The 21651-nt window shown below is 43.6% G+C and overlaps 1 protein-coding gene across 4 annotated transcripts in view; it reads right to left on the minus strand.

The window, feature by feature from the left end:
- Positions 1-1293: 1293 nt before the first annotated feature.
- Positions 1294-21651, minus strand: part of gigyf1a (GRB10 interacting GYF protein 1a) — a 36053-nt gene continuing 15695 nt past the window's right edge. Inside the window, exons 8-26 of one of the 4 annotated variants that reach the window (XM_034676358.1) lie at positions 21410-21609; positions 19498-19730; positions 18977-19094; positions 17928-18113; positions 16752-16906; positions 15081-15249; positions 14684-14985; positions 14173-14273; positions 13978-14078; positions 13799-13872; positions 13392-13529; positions 12462-12671; positions 12136-12356; positions 11785-11942; positions 11468-11631; positions 10441-10485; positions 9955-10099; positions 5768-8968; positions 1294-3556 (exon numbers count right to left, since the gene is read on the minus strand). In XM_034676358.1, the coding sequence (XP_034532249.1) occupies positions 8901-8968; positions 9955-10099; positions 10441-10485; positions 11468-11631; positions 11785-11942; positions 12136-12356; positions 12462-12671; positions 13392-13529; positions 13799-13872; positions 13978-14078; positions 14173-14273; positions 14684-14985; positions 15081-15249; positions 16752-16906; positions 17928-18113; positions 18977-19094; positions 19498-19730; positions 21410-21609 (2788 nt within the window). In that variant the 3' untranslated portion in view covers positions 1294-3556; positions 5768-8900. Of the gene's footprint in view, positions 3557-5767; positions 8969-9954; positions 10100-10440; positions 10486-11467; positions 11632-11784; positions 11943-12135; positions 12357-12461; positions 12672-13391; positions 13530-13798; positions 13873-13977; positions 14079-14172; positions 14274-14683; positions 14986-15080; positions 15250-16751; positions 16907-17927; positions 18114-18976; positions 19098-19497; positions 19731-21409; positions 21610-21651 lie in introns of all 4 variants that reach the window. The other 3 variants (XM_034676357.1, XM_034676356.1, XM_034676359.1) reach the window with 3 other exon arrangements.

Below are 21651 nucleotides of genomic sequence, written 5' to 3' on the forward strand. Positions count from 1 at the left end.
GTCCAGTGTGTTCTGACCAACACCCCAGGGAGAGTACTATCCTACAGAGTATCCACCAGTATTCCCTATTTTTTTAGGATATGAATTTTTTGTTTGTTTTCTGCCAGTTTCACTTAATTTGGCTCATTCGCACAAGCAGGCACGCGTCCACACTTTGCCTGCAGAGCGTTAATGGCAGCGAAAGTCAGGAGAAAGCGGCAGAGCCCCATTTGGGATTACTTTGAATATGACTGTCTCTGATAGGAGTAAGTGCCTTGCAATGGAAGGTGATAAAATATGTGGACCATTGCTCAAGGGGGAAAATCCCACTAATCTTAAAGTCCATTTGAAAAGCTCACACAAGACGGCTAACCTAGCATACCTTGTCAAGGCAAGAGAGAGCACCCAGCCCCCTTACCCTGAAACAGAAGCTAACCCCCGGCCAGGCACACAGGCAAAAAAGACTAAAACTAAAACTGAAACTAATAAAAACCTCAACTAAAACTAAGCATTTTCAAAAAATAGAAACTAAACTAAACTAGCAAACCCGCTTCAAAAACTAATTAAAACTAAATTGAAATTGAAAACAAAAAGTCAAAACGAAATAAAAATAAAAACTAATGAAAAATGCAAAACTATAATAACCTTGGTGTGAACGAGTATGGCAGTGCTGTTGGGTGTGAGGGACGGGCAGAGGCGGTTGATGTTACATAGATGAAAATATGCAGAATGAGTGACATTGTTGATTTGGGATTGAAATGATAGTGTGCTGTCGAGGATGTCAGCCAGACTCTTAACCTGGGGGGGAGAAACTGAGGAGTTGTCGATGGTAAATGAGAAACAGTCAAGCTTTGAAATGGTGGATTTGGTCCCAATGAGGAGAACCTCGGTTTTATTACTGTTTAATTTGAGAAAGTTGAAGGTGAACCAGGATTTTATTTCATTCAGACAGTCAGAGAGGGAAATGGGTGGGAGGGAGGAGGTGGGTTTGGTTGACAGATAGAGCTGGGTGTCGTCCACATAGCAATGGAAACTGATGTTGAATCTACTGAAGATATTGCCAAGAAGAAGAAGATAGAAGATGAATAGGAGAGGGCCCAGGACAGCACCCTGGGGAACACCGATAGTGACTGGAGATGAGTGAGATGTGAAGGATTTGAATTGAATGAACTGAGTGCCGCTGGAGGGATAGGAAGTGAACCAGTTAAGGGGTGTGCCAGTGATTCCAGTGTATCACATGAGGCTCTGTTACCTGCCAGTTATCACACACTCACTTCACAGGTGATCAAATACATGTAAAGGAATGAGACTCAGTCAAGTCTAAATGCCGTTTATTCATATTTATTTTGTTCTTCAAACAAACAAAACTATTTACACATCTTTCATTGTTCTTGTTCAAAAGTTTCATTGTATGTATGCTGTGTTTTTAACAACATTCATTCTCATGAATCTGTGGAGCTGAGCTGACGGGAACATCACTGTGGTATTTGCTTTTTGCAGCATTGTTGGAGACGCAGCTGACAGAGCTGAAGTAAACCTGATGATATACGGAACATCGCAGAGCAACAGGAGATCACGCCTGAGGCCGTCTATGTAGTCATAAAAGCAAGTGTAGTGCAGTTTAATCAACTGCAGAAACTTCAGTTTACTCTTTAAAGACACTGACTTACCAATAAGCAACACCACACAATATTAGTCATTAAAAATGTCAAACATAGGTATTTTAAAGTCATTCAGAAACAAGAGACTTGGTTGAATACTATATGGTTAAAGTCAATTTATGTGTTTTGGCAACTGATTACAATAACTCTAAAGTTAGTAACCACAACTCAGCATCAAGTCAACAGCTCTACTTTTCAAAGTTAGCTATAGCTACAGCTGAAACAACGGTTCACACATTCAAAGCCTCAATGGATGATATTCAAAGATCAGTTGCCAATGGATTAAAATCTGTTTCGTTATCAAGTTTAGAAAGTCAACTATCAGATGACTAAAAGCGGTAATCTCTCAAATTCAACGTGTGTGTGTGTGTGCGCGTGTGTGGAACAAGACCCTTAAGAATGATCGGTGCATGGAGTATCCCTTCACACAACTCACATCTGACCGAATACCTCGACTATTCAGTGCCATCAGAGACCATCAGCAGCACGACCGGCTGCAGAGACAGAGCAGAGGCAAACGAGGACAGGTAGAGACCCACCACGAGGTTTAGTGTCAAACCCACACACTTATATACTAACCTGCCCCTCTAATCCGGCTTCTAGTACCAGCCTGTTTCCAAAACTCTTAGCACCCAGGAGTGTTAGACGTGAACCCTGGTTCTCAGAGAGGTCCTGTTGCTCAGAATCAGTTTGGTCAAGTGCAGTACATCCAACAATAGTAATGGCACAGACAGAATCTGTGTTTTGAGGCAATTCTTTTCATTCACCCAGTCAGCTCAGCTCCACACGGTACAGACTTCAGCCCTTTATCAAGCCTGAACCTTCAGCAAAAATCTCGACAGGTAATCTGAACAATCCACTCTTCATTCAAAGGAAACCAAAAGGGCAACAAAAGCCAACCACCAACAAAATGAGATTAATCCAGGATCGCTCGCCGCTCTATTCTGGAGCCAACTAGCAACTCTGGAGGTGGTTTGTAAAGCAGGTTAATACAGAAGACTGTCTCTCCAAAGCTCCTCTCTCTCTGTGACTTCAGAGGACAGTCATCAAGGTGAACTCAACTTAAATTCATCAACAGTTTTCAGTTAGCCATCAGGTCTGAACTATACAATTTAAGGCATGTTCAACAGAGAAACAAAGCAAAACCACTATGAGAGAAAAATCAAAACACAAACTTTTACATTATTTACACAGCTCAACGCTTATACTGACGAGCCTCGGTGTGTGTGTGTGTGTGTGTGTGTGTGTGTGTGTGTTCGTGTGTGTGTGTGTGTGTGTGTGTGTGTGTGTGTGTGTGTGTGTGTGTGTGTGTGTGTGTGTGTGTGTGTGTTCTGACATTGATGTAGCCCTGTTAGGTGTGCAGACATGGTTCTTAGAGAGATCCAATGTGAGTGTATGTTGTTCTGCTGTAGGTGTGCATGTAGTGTGTCTGCCACTTCTTTCAGAATCTAGACTCTGACATGTAGGTTCGTGTTTGTGTTTTGTCATGTTTCAAAGTTTGTTTGTTTTTTTTTGTACAAAGTTTTCAGTTCATCCATCCACCTCGCTGCAATCCAACCCGGCACTCAGTCTCTGCTGTCTGGATACGAGGGCAAATCTTCCGTCCTGCTGGTTCGAAGAAGTCCACACAACCGACTGATGGTTTGACGGTCAACGGGCAAGTAATGCCTCTTTATCCTCGTCCTCGCCGTTGGAATCCCAAACATGACACTCCCAACGCAGGCGGGTCGATAAGCTGCAACGTCATCTGGTAACTATCCAACTGATAATGCCACTGGCTTGCCCAGTCCGACTCCAGACAGGAAAGTTTCTTAGGGTTAAGTTCAAAAGACAGAGTAAGGGTTAACTTGGTTCATCGGTTGGCTGTAGATAAGATCCTCCTCGCAGAGGGCAGCAAATAAAGCACAGCCAGAATCCTGTATGAAGACAGACGAGAGCAAAGGATCATCATCAACCAATCATTCAAACACTCCCCTTAAGGTGCATTTCGACCAAGAGTTCCGGGGGCTTTTAGCCCCCAGAACTACTTTTCCCCTGAACTAAAAGGTTCCTGTGCCCCCATTGTTGTCTGCGTTTTGACCGGGGGCTGAAGTCCCGGGTAGATTGTGCAAATCAGGAGAGAAAAAACAGTAAATGCACTACACCGCCAGACCAGTAGAGGGCAGTAAAACAAAGACTAATGCCATTCATCACAGATGACACCATGGAAGCAGATGGACAGGCAGGTATCATTATGAGCAACACAACAGTTAACCTGTTAGCATGAAGAGACTCAGCTGGTCTGTTTTAGATGGTGCTATATTTCATCACAGATGGATTCACTGAATCAACACGTGAGAGGAGATAAGTGCGAGTAGCAAAGACGTTTCAACACGCCTTTAAAATCCTTTTGAACTCAAAAAGCCGTGGCAGAGATCGACCGGTGTTTTGGTTTAAACAGCGACCCTGTTAACTGGAGACTTTCAGCCGGATGCATCCCTCATAAACGTCTTTAGACCATCATTAAATATCTGATGAGGATATTTTGAAATCTTAATAAAAACTAAACTAGTTTACATTCCCAGGAACTCCCTCTGTGTTTCAACAGCTGTGTGAACTCCACAAACACTGACACGTTCAGCTGAAGGTCTCCAGATGGGTATACTACGAAGCTAGTTCAGCATATCCTAGATATCTTCTCCTGATCCGACTTCACTGAACCTGACAAAGGAGATCACGCTAAACTCTCACACGAAGCTGGTTATCAACATGTTGAGTCAATCCAGAATTACCCTGAGTGTGTTCACATGAACGGGGCGGAGAAGGCAACATGTGACCAATCACAGACATGGAAAGTCTGCCGTCAGCACATTGAAATTAATCTCAATCACTGCACTGATATAAGAAAATTATGAAGAAGTTAAACACATAATCCAGATTAACTTCAACCCAGCTGTGTTTGAAACATGAAGAAAGAACTGAGAGAACAGACAAAACCTGTTTGAATGCGTAAATAAGATCTTATTTCTCATCACTAGTACAGAAAGATCCGACTGTAATAACTCTGTTTATTCCCTGACAGTGATCTCTCTCTCTGATTTCATCTTGTGTCGTGTGTGACAGTTTTAGACGTAATATTTCAGCTGCAGCCCTGACGTTACAAACCGAGCGCTGTGGAGAAATAAAAATGAGAACATGATTCAAAGTGATAAGCACGCGCAGTTTTACATTTAATGCATGAAAACAATTTCATCTGAATAATCTCAGATTCTGTTTAAGTATGATGTGAAAGATAACCAATAACTGTCATCAGTATTTATATATAAAATCATACAGGTAGACAAAGTGTCCTGCCCGTCTCTTCTCCACTGTGGGCTTGACCGCAGTTCTCCCCCCTCCACTCGCGATCAGCTCACAGAGCTCTGTGATCGACCGAGCTGATTGGTCAGTGGGCGGAGTTTTCTCCAAACTGATCTCTGATCCTGAGCATAACCTGCTCTGGAGCAGGTTAGGAGTCCAGGATGAGTAACCATGGTGATCTACCCTGGTAAGACGGGAACCACCTTCGTAGTACAGAAGATCCAGAGTTAACCCTGAAGTTACATCAATAACTGCAAATCCGGCTTCGTAGTATACCCCTCAGTTTACAGGGTCACTTTTAAAACCGTAACACCGGGAGAGACGCATTCACGGTGGGCTGAGAGAAGACTACTGTTACAAGCTGCTAAATCAAGAGAATCACAGCTTCTTCTTTTGAAAAGTACACACACATACAAAAAAGATAGAACAAATAAAAACTAATGAAAGAAAGAGAAATCAAGTGAATCACAGATGTGTGTGATGTTATTGTGGACGGAGGGAGGAATAAAAACACTGAGGTTAATCTACCAATCAGACACGTTCAGCATTGCAGGCCCCCGCCCCCCGAAAGCCCGGGACCTTTGAAAAGTACAACCCCCCTAGCAGGGGCTTTTTAGGGGGGAGATTATCTACCCCTGAATTAGATTTAGACCCTGGGTCCACCAGTCGAAACGCACATAGTTCAGGGGTAAAGTTCCTCCGGTCGAAAAAACGCCTTTGCATTAGTCATGAGTACATATCACATTAAGTCATCGGTACACAGCACAATGTCAATGAATAAATCTCACCAATGCCAAGGATTGTTCCTTCTGCAGCCTCCTCACAGCATGGAGACAGTCATCAGGTTGGTAGACCGAGTGGAAGCATCCTCGCTGATAGGTCTTCAAACCCACGTCTGCCTCTTCACTGTGCATGTTGATCAAACACTCAAGATGAGGTTCTTTATAGCAACTGCAAAAACATCCATTTTGATAAGTAGCCATCAGTTAGTCTTTGAGCTGACACCTCAGTCCGTATCCACGTGGTTTTCCCATCCAGCCCTAATTATTACAGGGTTACTGACAAACTAAGGGAAACTCACAGCAAGTCTATCTCAAACTAGATTCAAAAAGAGATTGGTTTTCTTGAAGAACATTCACTCCATTTAAGCAATGTCCCATGAATTTTTCCTTCATCCATTTTTCAAATTCCTCTCTACTCTGACAGATAATACAAAAATATGGTTATATACAGGAGGTGGAGAAGACAACGCTTCTCAAGTCTCTTATTTCAGTTTGGGAATATTTTTTTCAGTGACTTTGTCAAAGTCATCGCAATCCTCCTGTTGTAATTGTGCTCCCATCCCCAAAAAGGTACCTCACAGCTTGAATGAACAAAAGTGCATAGGTGAGTTGGTGAGGGCAGGGTGCGAGTGCTCACGAGGGCTGAGGTGAAGACAAGTGCACTAACCAGGTGTACTCGTACCACCCTCTAAGTTCCCTCCAGGGTTTTGCAGCCCTGCACGCCGTCGTCCAAAAAAACGGCTCAGCCTTGATTTTCACACCGCCACTCCGTGTTTGATCAGCGTGTTTCAGGCTCCACTACCACACACTTATTAAGTCCAGTTAAAGGATCTTGTCCATGTTGTTGCACCGCCTGAAGCTCCTCCTCAAACCAACACCACTCAATGTCCAAATGGCAGAAGCGCACTTGCAAACCCCACCCATTGTTTATGTGGGAACAAAAAACAACAAAAAAAACAAACAAAATCAAAGAACTGCACCCACAGATATCCATGTGGTTTGTAAACAACCAAAGCTCCAGTATGGAATCGAAAGAGTCCGTCCTTTCATTCTCAGTCATTATTTGTACGACCAGGATTGTAGAGGCAGTGTGTTCAACTGAATCCATCCCAACGGTTTTTTTTCTTCTCCACTGTGTAAAAAAAGTCTTCCATAAACTCTTTGAAGCTTTTTTTGTATTTTGAAATCTTCTGAGGAAAAAAATAATATCTGGTATCAGCACGGGTTTCTTGTCATTTTTTTGGAATACATTCAATATTTTCTTAAGAAAAGAAAAAATACACACTTCACATGGCAATAATAAAACAAAATGAAAAACAAATTAAGGAAAAAAATTAAAACACAACAAAAAATAGCAGCCCCAAGTGCTCATTATCTTAGTCCAAATACTTTTTAAACTTTGTATATAATGTATATATTCATATATATTTTTCATTAAAAAAAACAAAACTCGTCATTATCAAATTGCAACAACGAATAAGTAACACAATATGCTAACATTTCATGCACCGTTCTGTGCACTTGCACATTAAGATGCTGTATTTTTTTTTCAGAGTCAGAAACTCGACACCTTTCATTCACAAGTTCGAGAGCTGACAGAAGGCAACGTGATCACATCCCAGGAACACAGACTGGACTAACCTTCTGATGGATCACACCTAGACTGAACAAGAAATATTTACGATATAACTTACATACACTGTGCTGAGCACTGACACACGTCACACTCGCTCTCAAAAAAGAGTTAATGTCTCAATGGCCACGCACCCTATCAGAGTTCTTAGGCACAAATGTGCATTCATACACATACAAAAAAAGCACATGTATACAAAATGAGTACCTGTAGTCTTAACTCATTTCTATGAACAGTAAATGATCATGCACACTGAAAACACGCACTCAAAGTCTCACTCTGATGCACACACAGTAATGTCCCTCATGATTTGCCCTGTCTGCTCGTCCTCGCAGGTCTACAGACAGATAGATCCCCGTGTGGAGAAGCTAAGGGAAATAAACTAGTGGTGGTCATCATGTCATGAGCGCAAAGCTAACATTTACAAATGTATGCATTTCTATTTCGCCTATCTGGGGATGAAAAGCTGGTGAGAGAAAGGATGTGTTTGTGCAATTGGCCTCTCTCTCTCTCATTCACTTTCACTCATACACAGTCCCTGTTTGGAGAAGGGACACACACTCTGAACATGAGAATACAAAATCACCATCTGAACAAAAAGACAAAAATGGCCTCTTATGTTCCATACATCTTGGTAAGCAACACAAATGAAGAAAACAAACCATTGTGCAGACTCGTATATTACTGACACAAACTAACCATCACTCATCAGTTACTCTCAGTCATTCAGACACATTCAAAAAAATATTCACTTCTATCACTAACCCCATTTGTTTGATTTTTTTGTGGTTTTTGTTATTTCTTTTTTAGGCAAGTGCAAATCTTCAAGTTTTTTATAATCCATTTTTCAATAGCTTTACTTTTTATATAAACGTAAAAAAATGCTAAACAAGAGAAATATCAACAGTGTTTGTCTTTTGAGAAAGGATCTGCTCTCTGATAAGGTTTCAACTAAAGGTCCCCCTGACTTTGAAAACCTAACATCCCGACCATTCACCCCACCGACTGTTTCTCCACCCCTTCCAGTTCCACAGCACACGCACACAGATCGTGTGTATGTGCACTCATTCTCAACACACACACACACACGCACGCACGCACGCACGCACTCACACACACATGTATGCACACACAGACACACACACACACACCTAAGAAAAAAACTATCAAATCCCATCTCAATAAAGTGCATTAGTTCAGTATAAGGTGCTTAATCTTTTGAGTGCCAGAGGATACCCATCTTTTTTTAACCTTACCCCTTCTCACCCCCCTTTCCCATGCTCAAGTGATCAACTGGTACAGCAGGGAGCCCTTTGATTCTTCCCAGAGGTAAGGAAAGAGTGGGAGGCGCACTTCCAGGCACCTTCACACTACACCTCCCCTTACAATAGCTCCCCTTCCTACCCTTCACCCCCTGGTTCCCCCAGCAGTGCACATTCGTCATCAGGTTTGTCTGATTAAAAGACAGAAGGCCTCAGGTAGCTATTGCTGCTGCGCTGCATCACATCAGTAATCCTCCACCATCTCCATCTCATTCAGGCTCAGACAGTCGCCCGCATTGTGGAATGAGTACCCTGTAGGGAGGAGTGGGGTGGGCAGGGAGAGAGGAGAAGGAAAAAGCAGAGTACAGTTCAGAGGAGGGAGACATGGGGGAGTTATAGGGGCTGGCTTAGACTGTGTGGGCAAAGGGACAAAGACGTAATCCAGGAATTCATTACAAGAGCAGAAGAGCCCCATATTCTGAAAAGTTATACATTACTGGGTCATACAAAAATAAGCTACATCAGCATATATCAGACAGGACATTTCACTGTGCTTATGTGCTGCTGTGGTGATCCATAGTGGAACCATATTCAGACGAGAGGGTGAACCAAACAGGACGTTTAAATGACAATCAAAAACGTGTTTGTAATGTTGGTGTGAAGCATGTGTGGATTCTACTTTATAGGAACCCTGATTCTCCTGATTCATCTCCTCAACTCGGTCTCAGCAGATGTGTGTCTAACATGAGTCTGGTCCTGCTGGAGGTTTCTGCCTGTTAAAGGAAGTTTGTCCTTGCCACTGTAACTTGCTAAATTCTGCAAAGTGCTCTGCTCATGGTGGATTAAGATGAGATCAGACTGAGTCCTGTCTGGAAGATGGGACTGGATCTGATCCTGTCTTTGATGTCGGGTCTCTGTAAAGGGCTCAGAGACTAAAATGCGACTATAACTAATAGGCATTTTTCATCTAAAGAAAGCACTCCGGGATGCTTCTGCATCTTTGATGGTAATGAGTAGATCAAATCTTCCAAATCCAAATGTTTCACCAAATTGGAGTTGTTTATGGTAATAGCGGCGCAAACGTGAAATTGTAAACAGACGTCTGTTTTTGTCTTGTCATCATCTTAATAAAATCAAAACATACGTTTGTCAGAGTTTTTATTATCAGTGCTGTTTTTTAGCTTGTCGTGAAAAAAGGGTTGTTTATGAATATTTATCGTCATAATTTTAGTTAATGAATTGAACTCTGTAACCGTCATGTAAGCCTTGGATTACTGCATGCTGGTGAGGTCACATACCTAAGATGCTGGGATCAGAGTGCAGCATCATGGGCTGTTTCTTCTTCATCTTTCCCCCCTGGTTGTCATAGAGCCCAGCCTTGCTCATGTGGTTGGCTTGAAACATGGACTGCAGGGTGCTTGGATTCATACCTCGCATTGAGTCCTAACAAAAAGAAGGACAGAGAAATAAACACCATCATACATACCTCAGTATGCTCCCTTTCTCATCCTGTACTTTGGCTGAGCTCACTAATTGTTTTAGATTTGAGTCTTCTTCTCAATATAATGTGTTTTTATTTGTTGTTGTTTGAGTTCTCCTGTTTGACCTTGTTTCTTTAGGAATGAAGTACAAATAAAAGACTTCAGGTTAGCTATGAGAAGCAGAGGAAACAAGCTGTTGTGGTAGCAGCAAAGGATGCAAAAAGGCACAACCACATCTACCATGTTCTGTACTAACAGCTCCTTTAGCTTTCTGATACAGTACAGAGGTAAATCAGTGTTTACCTGCAGAGGGAAGTTCATGTTCATTCCAGCCACTTCCTTTGATAACTGAGATACATAGAGAGAAACGAAGACATTAACAACGGACTAACAGACTCGAGCTGCCATTTTAAAGCTGGTCTGTGGCTGGTCTCAGGTGTTTGTAAGAGTGAGTATCACTTCTATAAGAAGCCAGAAAAGCATTTCTAGTCAGGCATAAGCTCGGTTCTTTGTACTCAGTACTTCCACCAGATCCGTGTCCCATCCGCTGCAGTCCGGCTCCATGCTCTCTTGTCCATCACCCACAGGTTGCGTTTTCAGAACGCAGGACGGAGCAGGACCTCCGGACAGCTGGAGTCATGTGACCGAGGTTTTCCTGCGATAATCACTGAATCAAGGATTCTCCTCCTCCTCCTCTCCTCATCCATGTTGTCTTTCTGGTCCTCTGAAAACCTCTGACCTGTTGACTCCAGGCCTGGCTCCGCTCATCATGACTTTGGTTTGTTGTTGTAGTTAAGTGAAATACGATCTGGTGATAACACAGAGTGCTTTATTCTGAAAATTAACCGGATGTTTTCATTTTGTTTTGGTGAAACCTGACTTCCTGTCCCGCTCCATCTGCTCTGTTGAGATTGATGCGTCGTGCTCCAGCATCCGGCACAAATAGAAGTCTTGTGTATCTGATCCAGATCTGAACCTGCCGGATCAGAGACGCAGCCGGAATGCAACGGAGCGGATCCAGTGGAAGTTAACACATTGAATAGAATAGAAACCTATAAGATCTGGTGCTGTGACGGATCAGAGACGGACGGTTGGACACGGATCTGGTGGAATTTGGCTGTTAGCTTTTAAGTTACAAAATCAATCTAAAAGCAAAACAGCTTCTGCTCTTTGTCTTTTGTATCTGTTGTATAGTTGTCTTTTCATGGTTTTAAAGTAGCAACAGTTTCTGCCTCTTATGTTGATTTTCTAAGCAGTGATGTATCCGACCAGGTCATGTTTCTGAAATGTGCTGCTCTTATCTTTGAAGAGCTGTCAGGCTCAGGCGTACCTGCTGCTGCTGTCTCTGTTGGTTGGCTTTCTGTTTGGCACGTCGCTCCAGAAACTGTTTGGCGAACTCTTTGGCTTCCACTGTGTCCCCCAGGTAGGACCGGATGAAGTCCAGCACTGCATAGGGAGACTCCACCTCCTTCAGGTACGCCACAATTGTGGCAACTTAAAAAAAACACAGAGCGTTTTAAACAGAGCTGAGCTGAACATGTGAAGAATGTTGAGGTCATTCTGAGCGTATAAATATGAACATTGTTATTTGTAACAAGGTCTTCTGGTCTTTGACATTGCTAAATACATAAAAGCTGAACAACATACCATCCACAGAGGAGGAAGAGTTGTTGGCAGAGGTGTTGAGAGCATGCAGCATCTGTTCACACCAGGTGGTGAAGCCGTCCTGAGGCTTCATGCCCTGCAGCAGCTTCAGCAGCTTCTCCTCATCCTCAGTCCGCTTACGTCGCATCATGTACTGCTCACTGCAGAGGATGTACAGGGTTCAGTTCATATCTGCTTTCTGCATTAACAGCAACACAAATAAACTACAAAAATACACTGAACGTCCCAAAAAAATAATAACCATTCTAAAATGCTCTCTGCCACAGAGAGTGTAGAAACAGAAGAAGAGTATCATTAACAGGTAATGTGCCTTTGTAGGTAAGCTTCATGTACCTGAGTGAAGGGCTGCTGCGGCTGTTCTTCAAGCCCATGTTATTGTTGCTGTTGCCACGCAGGCCGGACTGATTCTTCACAGCCTCGTCCCACATGCCCATGCTGCCTGAAGAGCCTCCACTGCTGCTCTTACTCTCCATCCCTCCAGGACCGCCCCACATGCCAACAGCATCCGCCCACTGCCCTCCCATGGAGGAGCCCCCCATGGACATGCCACAGTGCTGGAGACACAGAGAAAGAGGATCATGAGAAATGTGCAGTTTTATTCCTGCCCTCTATAGTTTCTGTTTGAGACTTTAGAGATATGTGAAGCTTTCTGTACTCACGCGTTCTCTCTGCTGGGCTCGCTGCTGCTGCTGCTGCTTTAGGAGCCTCTCTGTCTCCTGCTGCATCTCCAGCAGAGCCAGGGCCTGAGGCTTACCTGCCTTGGTGAGCCCAGAGGAGGGACCCCCACTCCAGCCTGAGCCACCTGCCCCAGGACCCTGCTGCTGGGGGGCCTGCAGCAACTTCATGATCAGTTCCTGCTGCTGTCGACACTGTAAGACAATGATGAGAAAGATCATCAGTTTACTACTACTAATAATAATAATAATAATAGATTTATTTTATGTAGCAGATCGTAAAAGCAGACATTAAAAGACATCATACAAAACAAACAAGAACCAGTGAATATAGCAACACCGACAGTTAACAGCAGATCTGTAAAGGTGAGTTTAGAGCCAAGATTTGAAAGAGGGTAGTTCAGTACAGTCACTGATTTGTTTGGGGAGAGTGTTCCAGAGGGCGGGGGCAGCAATGGAGTGAGTTCTGTCGCCCCAGGTTTGGTGCTTGGTCCTACAGACTTCAGAAATAGATCATTTGTTTCACTCCCTAAACCGTCAAAATGTGTGTTTTTAACGTGTTTCGTGGTTTAGATCGTCACCGATAAAAAGTATTTACCCGTTATAAAATTTAGCATCATAGTGAGCTGTACCTAAAATCTCTAAAAGTAGTATGGGAGGTAGAGCCTTCAGTTATCAGGCACCTCTCCTTTGGAATCATCTACCAGTCAGGGTCCAGGAGGCAGACACCCTCTCTACTTTTAAGAGTAGGCTTCAAACTTTCCTTTTTGATAAAGCTTATAGTTAGAGCTGGATCAGGCTTGGACCAGATCTTTGTTATGCTGCTATAGGCTTAGACTGCCACACTGGGATCCTATCTCACCCCCTCATCACTTACTGTAACTCTACCTGTCCCATTAAAGTTACTCGTCTCACCTGCTTGCGTCTAAAGAGCTCATCCTCCTCTCTCCTCTTCTGCTCCTCCTGTTGCCTCCTCTTCTCCTCCCTCCTCTTGCGCTGCTCCTCCTCCTCACGCTTTGCCCTGAGTTCAGCGTCTCGCCTCTCCTGCTGGAGCTGAAAGGAAAAAAACAGGCGGTTGTGTTAAAAGGAATAAAATACGCAAATCAAAAAGGGAACAAATCATTTTTTTAATCTATATCTCTAGTTAGCTGTAGTAAGAAGTACTTTACAATCAACAGTAAAGCTTTAACAGTTTTATTACTAACAAATACAATTATTAGATTCTAAGATCCTGTAATTATAGAATAAAATCTATTTCATATATTTAAAAAATAAAGAATAAAAAACATGGAATTATACGGCTCAAATTCTTACAAACCCACCTTTTGAAGCTGTTCGAGTGTTGGACCCTGAGTAGAAGGATTCATTGTTATGTCCCAAAGACTGGCTTCACCGCCTGTTTAAAAAGAACATATTTGACTTATGTCGGTATAATTGGGAGCAGTATTTACGAGTTTCTCATTGCATACACAGAAACAACCAGCTGCTTCTTCAACAGTACCTGACGGCTGTGAAGCTGAGGTATGCATGTCCCACATGGACCCTGTATCTGGCACTGACATCGATCTGTTCATAGAAGGCATGATACCAGGCTCACTGCACCTGAAGCAGGCAAAAGTAGAGTTTAAAGTAAACTGAGACACAAATAAAGGAGTATTAACCCAGACGCTGAAATGTAAACTCTCCGAACACCGACCTGTTAATGAGCTGGAATAGCTGCTGCTGTTGGAGCTGCTGATACAGAGCTGCTGCGGCAAGCTCCTGCTGCTTTTTCAGGCGCTCCTGGTCCAGGTTCCCCTAAAATCACACAATCTGCACTTAATGCAATTCATCTTTCAAGTTATCAAAACAGATAATGCACCGTGGGCTAAGTCTAGGAAACATTTGCTTATGCTATGTTTCTCCATTTTTTTTTGACTGCAGTCCTTGCATGCATTGTCCTTAGATGTATGAAGTTACATGCTGTTACATATTCACAGACATCTGATCAGCTGTGCCACATTCATAGGTAATACAGACTATTCTGGTCCACTAGAACCAACATGAAACTTAGATGCAATCAGTGAATTTTACAGGATGCTTGTGCATAACATGTTTTTGAAAACAACTGAAAGGACAACATACAGTTTGGTGTTTTTAAATGGGGTTAAACTCGTAAACTGGGTGCCTGTTACAGTAAATCAGAATGAATCATTGGTCTTTTTTACCGTAACCTGTCTATCAATCTTTCCTCTCCTCTGCATCCTCCCTTCCCCATCCTCTACGTTGGCTGAGCTCTGACTCACAGTCCCGGCGGGCCCCCGGGTGGGCTGCGGGCGCTGCGTTGGTGGTGGCTGTCTCACCAGCAGGGGCGGAGGGGAAGGCCCCGGGGCAAAGGGCACACGGCCCCACATCTTGATGACGTCCCCGAGGGGTTGGAAGCCCTCGTCGCAGCCCCGCTTCACCAGCAGGGTCATAGTGAAGTAGCCGGCCTGGAACCACTCACACATCTCCACTGTGGTGAAGGGACCTGGTTGTTGGTGAAAGAAAGATAGGATTAGTTACATTCAGCCAGTGCTAATAAATCAACATGCTATGCCTTTGTGTGTGATTGTGGAAGTTGACCTTGGATCTCTCCCTGTGGGTCCTTATAGAACCACTTCATAGCCGCCTCGTGTGACAGGGGCAGAGCAGCTGCTGTGTTCCTGCTCTCTTGCTGCTGCTGCAGAGCCTGGGTGAAGCATTCCTCCTCCAGTGAAGTGTCTTGCAGTGACGCCACCATCTTCTCTGCTTCCTAAACATAACAACACATGCATATGCAGGTTATCTACGGACATCAAATCAGTTTACCTTGCAGGAGAGTAAGACCCTGATGCTGAGCCACACAAGTAATACATGTTTTCATCCATTGCAGATTATCTGTATATTCTTAAAGCTAGAGTTTGCAGTCACAGAAAACTAGCATGAATTTGAATGTAGCATTTCCTCAGGACTCCGTCTAACCCCTTCCCCCCTCCCCTCGGAGCTCCTCCAAAACGACGCCCCCGCTCACATGCACGAGCGCCGCTGATTCACGACCATATGATGGTGACTGATTCAAAACTGGTCCTCAGCACATGGTTTGTGTTTTGCACACAAACGGTTCTCATAATGAAAGTTAAAAAACACAAACAAACATGAAATGTACGCTCTGCAGGAGGAGGGCAGGAGGGCAGGACAGGATTTGATTGGTTTCATCATTTGGCTCCTGATGGCAGGGATTGGTTGGTGTTTTCCCAGGTTTACTCCAGCTGTAGATAGCAGCTTTTTTTTACCTCTTTTTTAAGAACACATTATGTATTGATTACCATCAGGACATAAAGATCATTTTAACCAGTATAACAAAAAGTGGATCTAAATCTGACTACCAACCCCAGCTTTGACTGAGAATATTGAAAATGTTGGACTGTCCAGAACTCAGCTGCCAGGCTTTGAACCAAAGATTTAACACAGTGTGATCACATCCACTTTGTTTTAGTTATTTAACTCTGGCTCCCTGTTTGCTTTACAATCAATATTAAGATCTGAGAAGTTACTTCACAGGCTCCCTCACTACACATCTGTCATCCAAATACCATTCACTCCAGTCCAAACTTGCAGCCAGCTTTGTCAGTTCTAGAGGCCGGGCAGCAAACTAGAGGGTGTCTGCTGTCAAAGCCCGGAGGCTTTGGAACTCTTTATTCTCTGCCTGAGGAAATCAGACAGGCCAAGTCAGAGCGCCAAGTTCCCCTGTTAAAATCGTACTACATACTCATGTCTGTTTCTTTTTCCCCTTATCATATGAGCACCTGACAGTTTTACACAATGAGCCTACTGCTACAATTACACATTACTGCTGTAGACATCCTTCTGCTGTGGACGTGCCAGACTCCAGCAACAACTACTACTATCCGTCTCACCACTATCATCTCTCTCTCTTATTCTCCTCTATCCCTCTCTCCAACTCGGTCTCAGCAGATGTGTGTCTAACATGAGTCTGGTCCTGCTGGAGGTTTCTGCCTGTTAAAGGAAGTTTGTCCTTGCCACTGTAACTTGCTAAATGCTGCAAAGTGCTCTGCTCATGGTGGATTAAGATGAGATCAGACTGAGTCCTGTCTGGAAGATGGGACTGGATCTGATCCGGTCTTGATGTTGGGTCTTTGTTAATAATAGAACGTAGAGTATGGTCGTTTGTTGTGATTTGGCGCTATATAAATTAAGATGGATTGATAATATTTCAGATACCGCTGCTGGAAACATGCCTCCCGTTGTTCATACCTGCTGCAGGTGCTTCATGCCCTCATCGTCCTCTGTGTCTCCCCCTGATGGAGGGAGAAGAGGAGCAGCAGATGAAGGGGGTGGGGGAGGCAGACTGGAGGAGGCGGCAACGTTTGGGCTCAGCTGCGGCTTGGAGCCCCCTATCGGAGCCATGTCTGAATAAAAAAACAAGAAGAAGAAACATTTGTTAAACAATGGACCTTATTTGTAGTATTCTTATTTATGGAGCTGTGATGTCAGACGTGCGAGGGAAGAGCAAGCTACCAGCTCTGTGTCAGACACAGCAGGCACAGTGGGTTTAGTAAACAAGATATTAAATGACTGGGTCGAAATAGATTGTGTATCAAACCAAAAATATCAGACAGGCTGAATTTCCTCCCACACATTCAGCAGACACTTTGAGAGCTTGGCTGAATGCAAGCAAGCAAAAGCTCTACAGTTACAGAGCTGGAGAGACTCTGAAGACTTTAAATGAGCATTTTGTAATCTAAGAACGCATGAGCCCAATGTTTGAATATTTCAGACTCCAGCTAATACGGACGTGCCGGACGTGTCCACCTCAGCACTATCATCGCTCTCTCTCTTATTCTCTTCTATCCCTCTTTCCAACCGGGGAGTGACAGTGGATTGAAACATGCCCTGTTGCATGCCACTAGCTGCAGAGTGGCATGCTGGTATAGAGAACAAGGTTGCTAATGTAGCAGACTGTCCTGTGTTTGGTTGACGTGTTCTCCTTTTTGAACCATATGTCCCTGCAGAGTTACCGTGGGGTGCGTAGGGCAGATGTTTTTCTGTGCCGTGTCTGGCGGTGCTCATGCGAGTTCTACAGTACGATTCAAATCATGGCTCGAGTTCTACATCAATGTCCCATTTATTATTTTCGGCCTCAGCAGATGGCTGTCTAACATGAGTCTTATCCTGTCTTGAAGTTGGGTCTCTGTTCATAATTCGACATAGAGTGGTCTAGACCTGCTCTGTTTGTAAAAGAGTCTAGAGATAACGTTTGTTGTGATTTGGTGCTGACTGACTGACTGACTGACTGACTGACTGACTGACTGACTGACTGACTGACTGACTGACGACACTTCTACTGAGTAAATCTATTTTAGTGTTGGTGGTGACAGAAAAGTCAACTTCAACAAAAACATGGAGTTAAGAATAAGGGAAGAGAGGAACCTTCGCTGGGTGCGCTGCTGGCTTTAACAGCATGGCTGTTATTGAGAAGGAGGTTCTCCAACGCGAGGCCAGCGTTGATGGACCGAGGTTCCAGGAACGGAGGGGCACAGTGGACTGGAGGAGAGGAGGAGGGTGACACTGGCTTCATCTCACCATCCCCTACAGCAGAGCCACTATCCTTACTCTCTGTGTTAAAAGAAGGAAACAAATGTTTAGTTGGATGACACAATAACCTGTTACACACTACTGTACCTGTAAAGGCCCATTAACAGAAGTTCAATGCATAAGTCTTAAAAGTTATCTAAGCACAAAGCTCATAGAGTAAACAAGGATGTTTGATTATCTGACTGGAGGACATTGTCCATATATCAATTTGTGTGTATCTTTTGTCCATCCATCTTCCTCCGCTCATCCAGGTCCAGGTCGCGGGGGCAGCAGTCTCAGCAGGGAAGCCCAGACACTCCTCTCCTCGGCCAATTCCACCAGCTCTCCTGGGAGGATACCGAGGCGTTCCCAGGCCAGCTGAGAGATATAATCTCTCCAGCGTGTCCTGGGTCTTCCCCGTGGCCTCCTCCCAGACGGACACGCCCCAAACACCTCCCCAGGGAGACGTCCGGGAGGCATCCTGACCAGATGCCCGAACCACCTCATCTGGCTCCTCTGGATGTGGAGGAGCAGCGGCTCTACTTTGAGCCTCACCCGGATGTCTGAGCTCCTGACCCTCTCTCTAAGGCCAAGCCCAGACACCCTGTGGAGAAAGCTCATTTCGGCCGCTTGTATTCGGGATCTTGTTCTTTCGGTCACTACCCACAGCTCGTGACCAGAGGTGAGGGTTGGAACATAGTGTGACCGGTACATTGAAAGCTTTGCCTTCTGGCTCAGCTCTCTCTTCACCACAACAGGCCGGGGCAGAATCACTGCAGACGCTGCCCAATCCGTCTGTCAATCTCTCACTCCATTTTCCCCTCACTCGTGAACAATTGTATATTTTTGTCAATCAGAAAATATCCTACAATCCTCAAACATAGGAAGGATCAAGTCTTTCTCACCCCTTTCTTTCTCTCCTTCAATAGCGTTCCTTTCTGCGTCAGCAAAGCTCTCCTCTTCTTCCAACTCCTCTATTCCCTTGAAATCAAACTCCTCCTCCAGGATTGTCTCCTTGCCACCCTTCTGGGGGAGAAGAAGAAGAAATCAAAGAGGGTAAAAAATGCTCACCCCTAATACAACAGGTACAGTAAAATTCAAATGCAATACAGACCTTTTTTCAATATTTATCAATTATAGACGTAACTTAAACAAGCGCTTTGGCTCCATGAAAAATAATAATTCTTATTTGTAGAGCACTTTTCAAAAACCAAGTTACAAAGTGCTTCACATGGGCAGCAAAATAAAACAGGCAGTTTGAAAAACCACACAGGTCAAGATAAAAAATAAAAAATATTTTAAAAGACCTTCCCCTAAAAGAACTCTAAAGGAATACAATTATTTTAAAATACATTTCTTAAGAAGAAAATGGTTTGAGACTCTGTGAATATGAACAGGTACATCACAGCTCCAGAAGGAACCCCACCTTCATGGTCATAAAAGCTCCAGAGGAGTCAAAAGTGCCCATCTCGCCGTCCTCCTCATCTGTGCACCACTCTGGAAGGCCGTCCCTGTCATCCTCCAGTCCCTCACTGCCTGCACGCCGGCGACCACCACCGTGACCGTCAGAGTCCCGGAAGTCGAAATCAAACTTCCTCCGGCGACCCTCTCCTGGACCAACGTGGTCCCGCCAGCCTGCTGAGCGAGGACCTCCTTCTGCTAAAGGAAGTGTAACAGTACAGGGTTAGATGAACCGGTCAGCAGAGGGACATTAATAGAACAGACTAATAATAATAATAATAATAATAATAATAATAATAATAACAATAATATTTTTGTTTGTAGAGCACTTTTCAAAAAACAAGTGACAAAGTGCTTCATATGGGCAGCAAAATAAAACAGGCAGTTCATAAAATCACACTAGTCAATATAAATAAATAAAACATTTTAAAAAGACATAAAATTCCCCTAAAGAACTCTAAAGGAATAGAATTATTTTAAAATATATTTCTTAAGATGGTTAAAATAAAATAAAACAAAACAAAATTTAATTAAATTTAGATCAAATCAGGAAAGGCTCTGTGATAAAAGTATGTATTCAGGAGAGATTTAGAAGAGCTCACTGACTCAGCAGACTAGGTTCAGCTCAAAGTGAAAGTTTGTCTCTCAGCCTGCCCTGACATCATGTGGTCGTGTCCTTGGATCTATGATATTAGCTGGAGGCTTTGAAGTGAGGCTGTATTTGATCTTAAACCCAATTCCTGTTTCTTGTATATGCCTCTACACCGCCACTAGATGTCACTATGTCCACTGTAAAGACCTACAAGAGACAATACACCTACTGCACACACTGTCACAACTCAAGTTCTGTGGCATTGGTTAAAACGTATCCCTGTTCTCAACACTTATATGCTCTCACTATGTTTGGTGTTATGTGGTCAACTAAGGAAACGATGATTTGAGTATGGATTAATTGATTGTTAAGAACTTACTTTTTTACCATTTTTTGTTTCTGATTCTGATTCTCTGTCCCATGGAACAAACATCATGTAGTCACATATTTAGTTCACCTATCAGGGAGGTGTTTTAAGTTTAAAGCATGTTTCCAAGTGACTCGGCTAAAGGTGGAGATGCTCAGCTGGGTGATGCATCTGTGCGACAGGTCCTTTTTTTCTCTGATTCTGACCCGGTTGCGCTCCCGGCTGACACCTGACCGCGTTCACATGCTTATTTTTCTCAATAAGAACGAGTAGACAGAAAACTGGACACTGTGAGTCTGAAATATGATTCTGTTCAGTTCCCTTGTTGAAGTCTGAGTCTTCACTTTTATGACTGTATATCTGCAGAGATTATGAGCCTGCTCCACATGTTGCAAGTCATTCTACAAATGAACTCTTGACAAGGCTCATGTTAATTAGAAACCATTCCAGGAGACCACTTCATGAAGCAGACTGAGAGAATACCAAGAGTGTGCAAAGCTGTCATGAAGGAAAAAGGGGGCTACTTTACAGAATCTAAAATATAAAACAGATTCTGCTTTGTTTAACACTTTTTATTTAATTCAATAATTCCATATATGTTCTTTCATAGTTTTAATGTCTTCAGTATTAATCTACAGTGTTTATAATAATTAAAATAGGTACAAACCCTTGAATTAGAAGGTGTTTCCAAACTTTTGACTGGTGGTGTACATTACACAAATGCTCAAGCTTGTTTTGAAAATGTGATGCACTTGAAATCACCTGTTTATTCACAATCCCAGCCCTATACTAGTGAATAAAGTCATATAAAAGGAAAGTGAATCATCAGGCCTTTGTCTGGATAGTTTTTGTTTTCAAGACAAATATGAGTTTGAGGCAGCGCTCCAGAGAATAAAGAAATATTTGTGTTTTTCATACCATCCCTGCGGGGTCCAGTTAGTCTCCAGCTGCTGCCTGGCTCAGCCTCTTCCTCCTCCTGTTCCTCCCGCAGGGTGCGCCAGTTATCACTGTCAGCCCTCGCGTACTCCTTCCTCAGAGGACCTGGGGGAACTCCAGTCTCTTCAAAGCCGGGACGCCCTACCTCTCTACGCAGCGGCTTCTCAAAGCGACGCTCACCCCTAAAAAAGGATGGAGATGGTGAAAAAGTCATGTCAGCTGAA

This window comes from Notolabrus celidotus, chromosome 23 (genome assembly GCF_009762535.1).
Source record: "Notolabrus celidotus isolate fNotCel1 chromosome 23, fNotCel1.pri, whole genome shotgun sequence".
Classification (NCBI taxonomy): domain Eukaryota; kingdom Metazoa; phylum Chordata; class Actinopteri; order Labriformes; family Labridae; genus Notolabrus; species Notolabrus celidotus.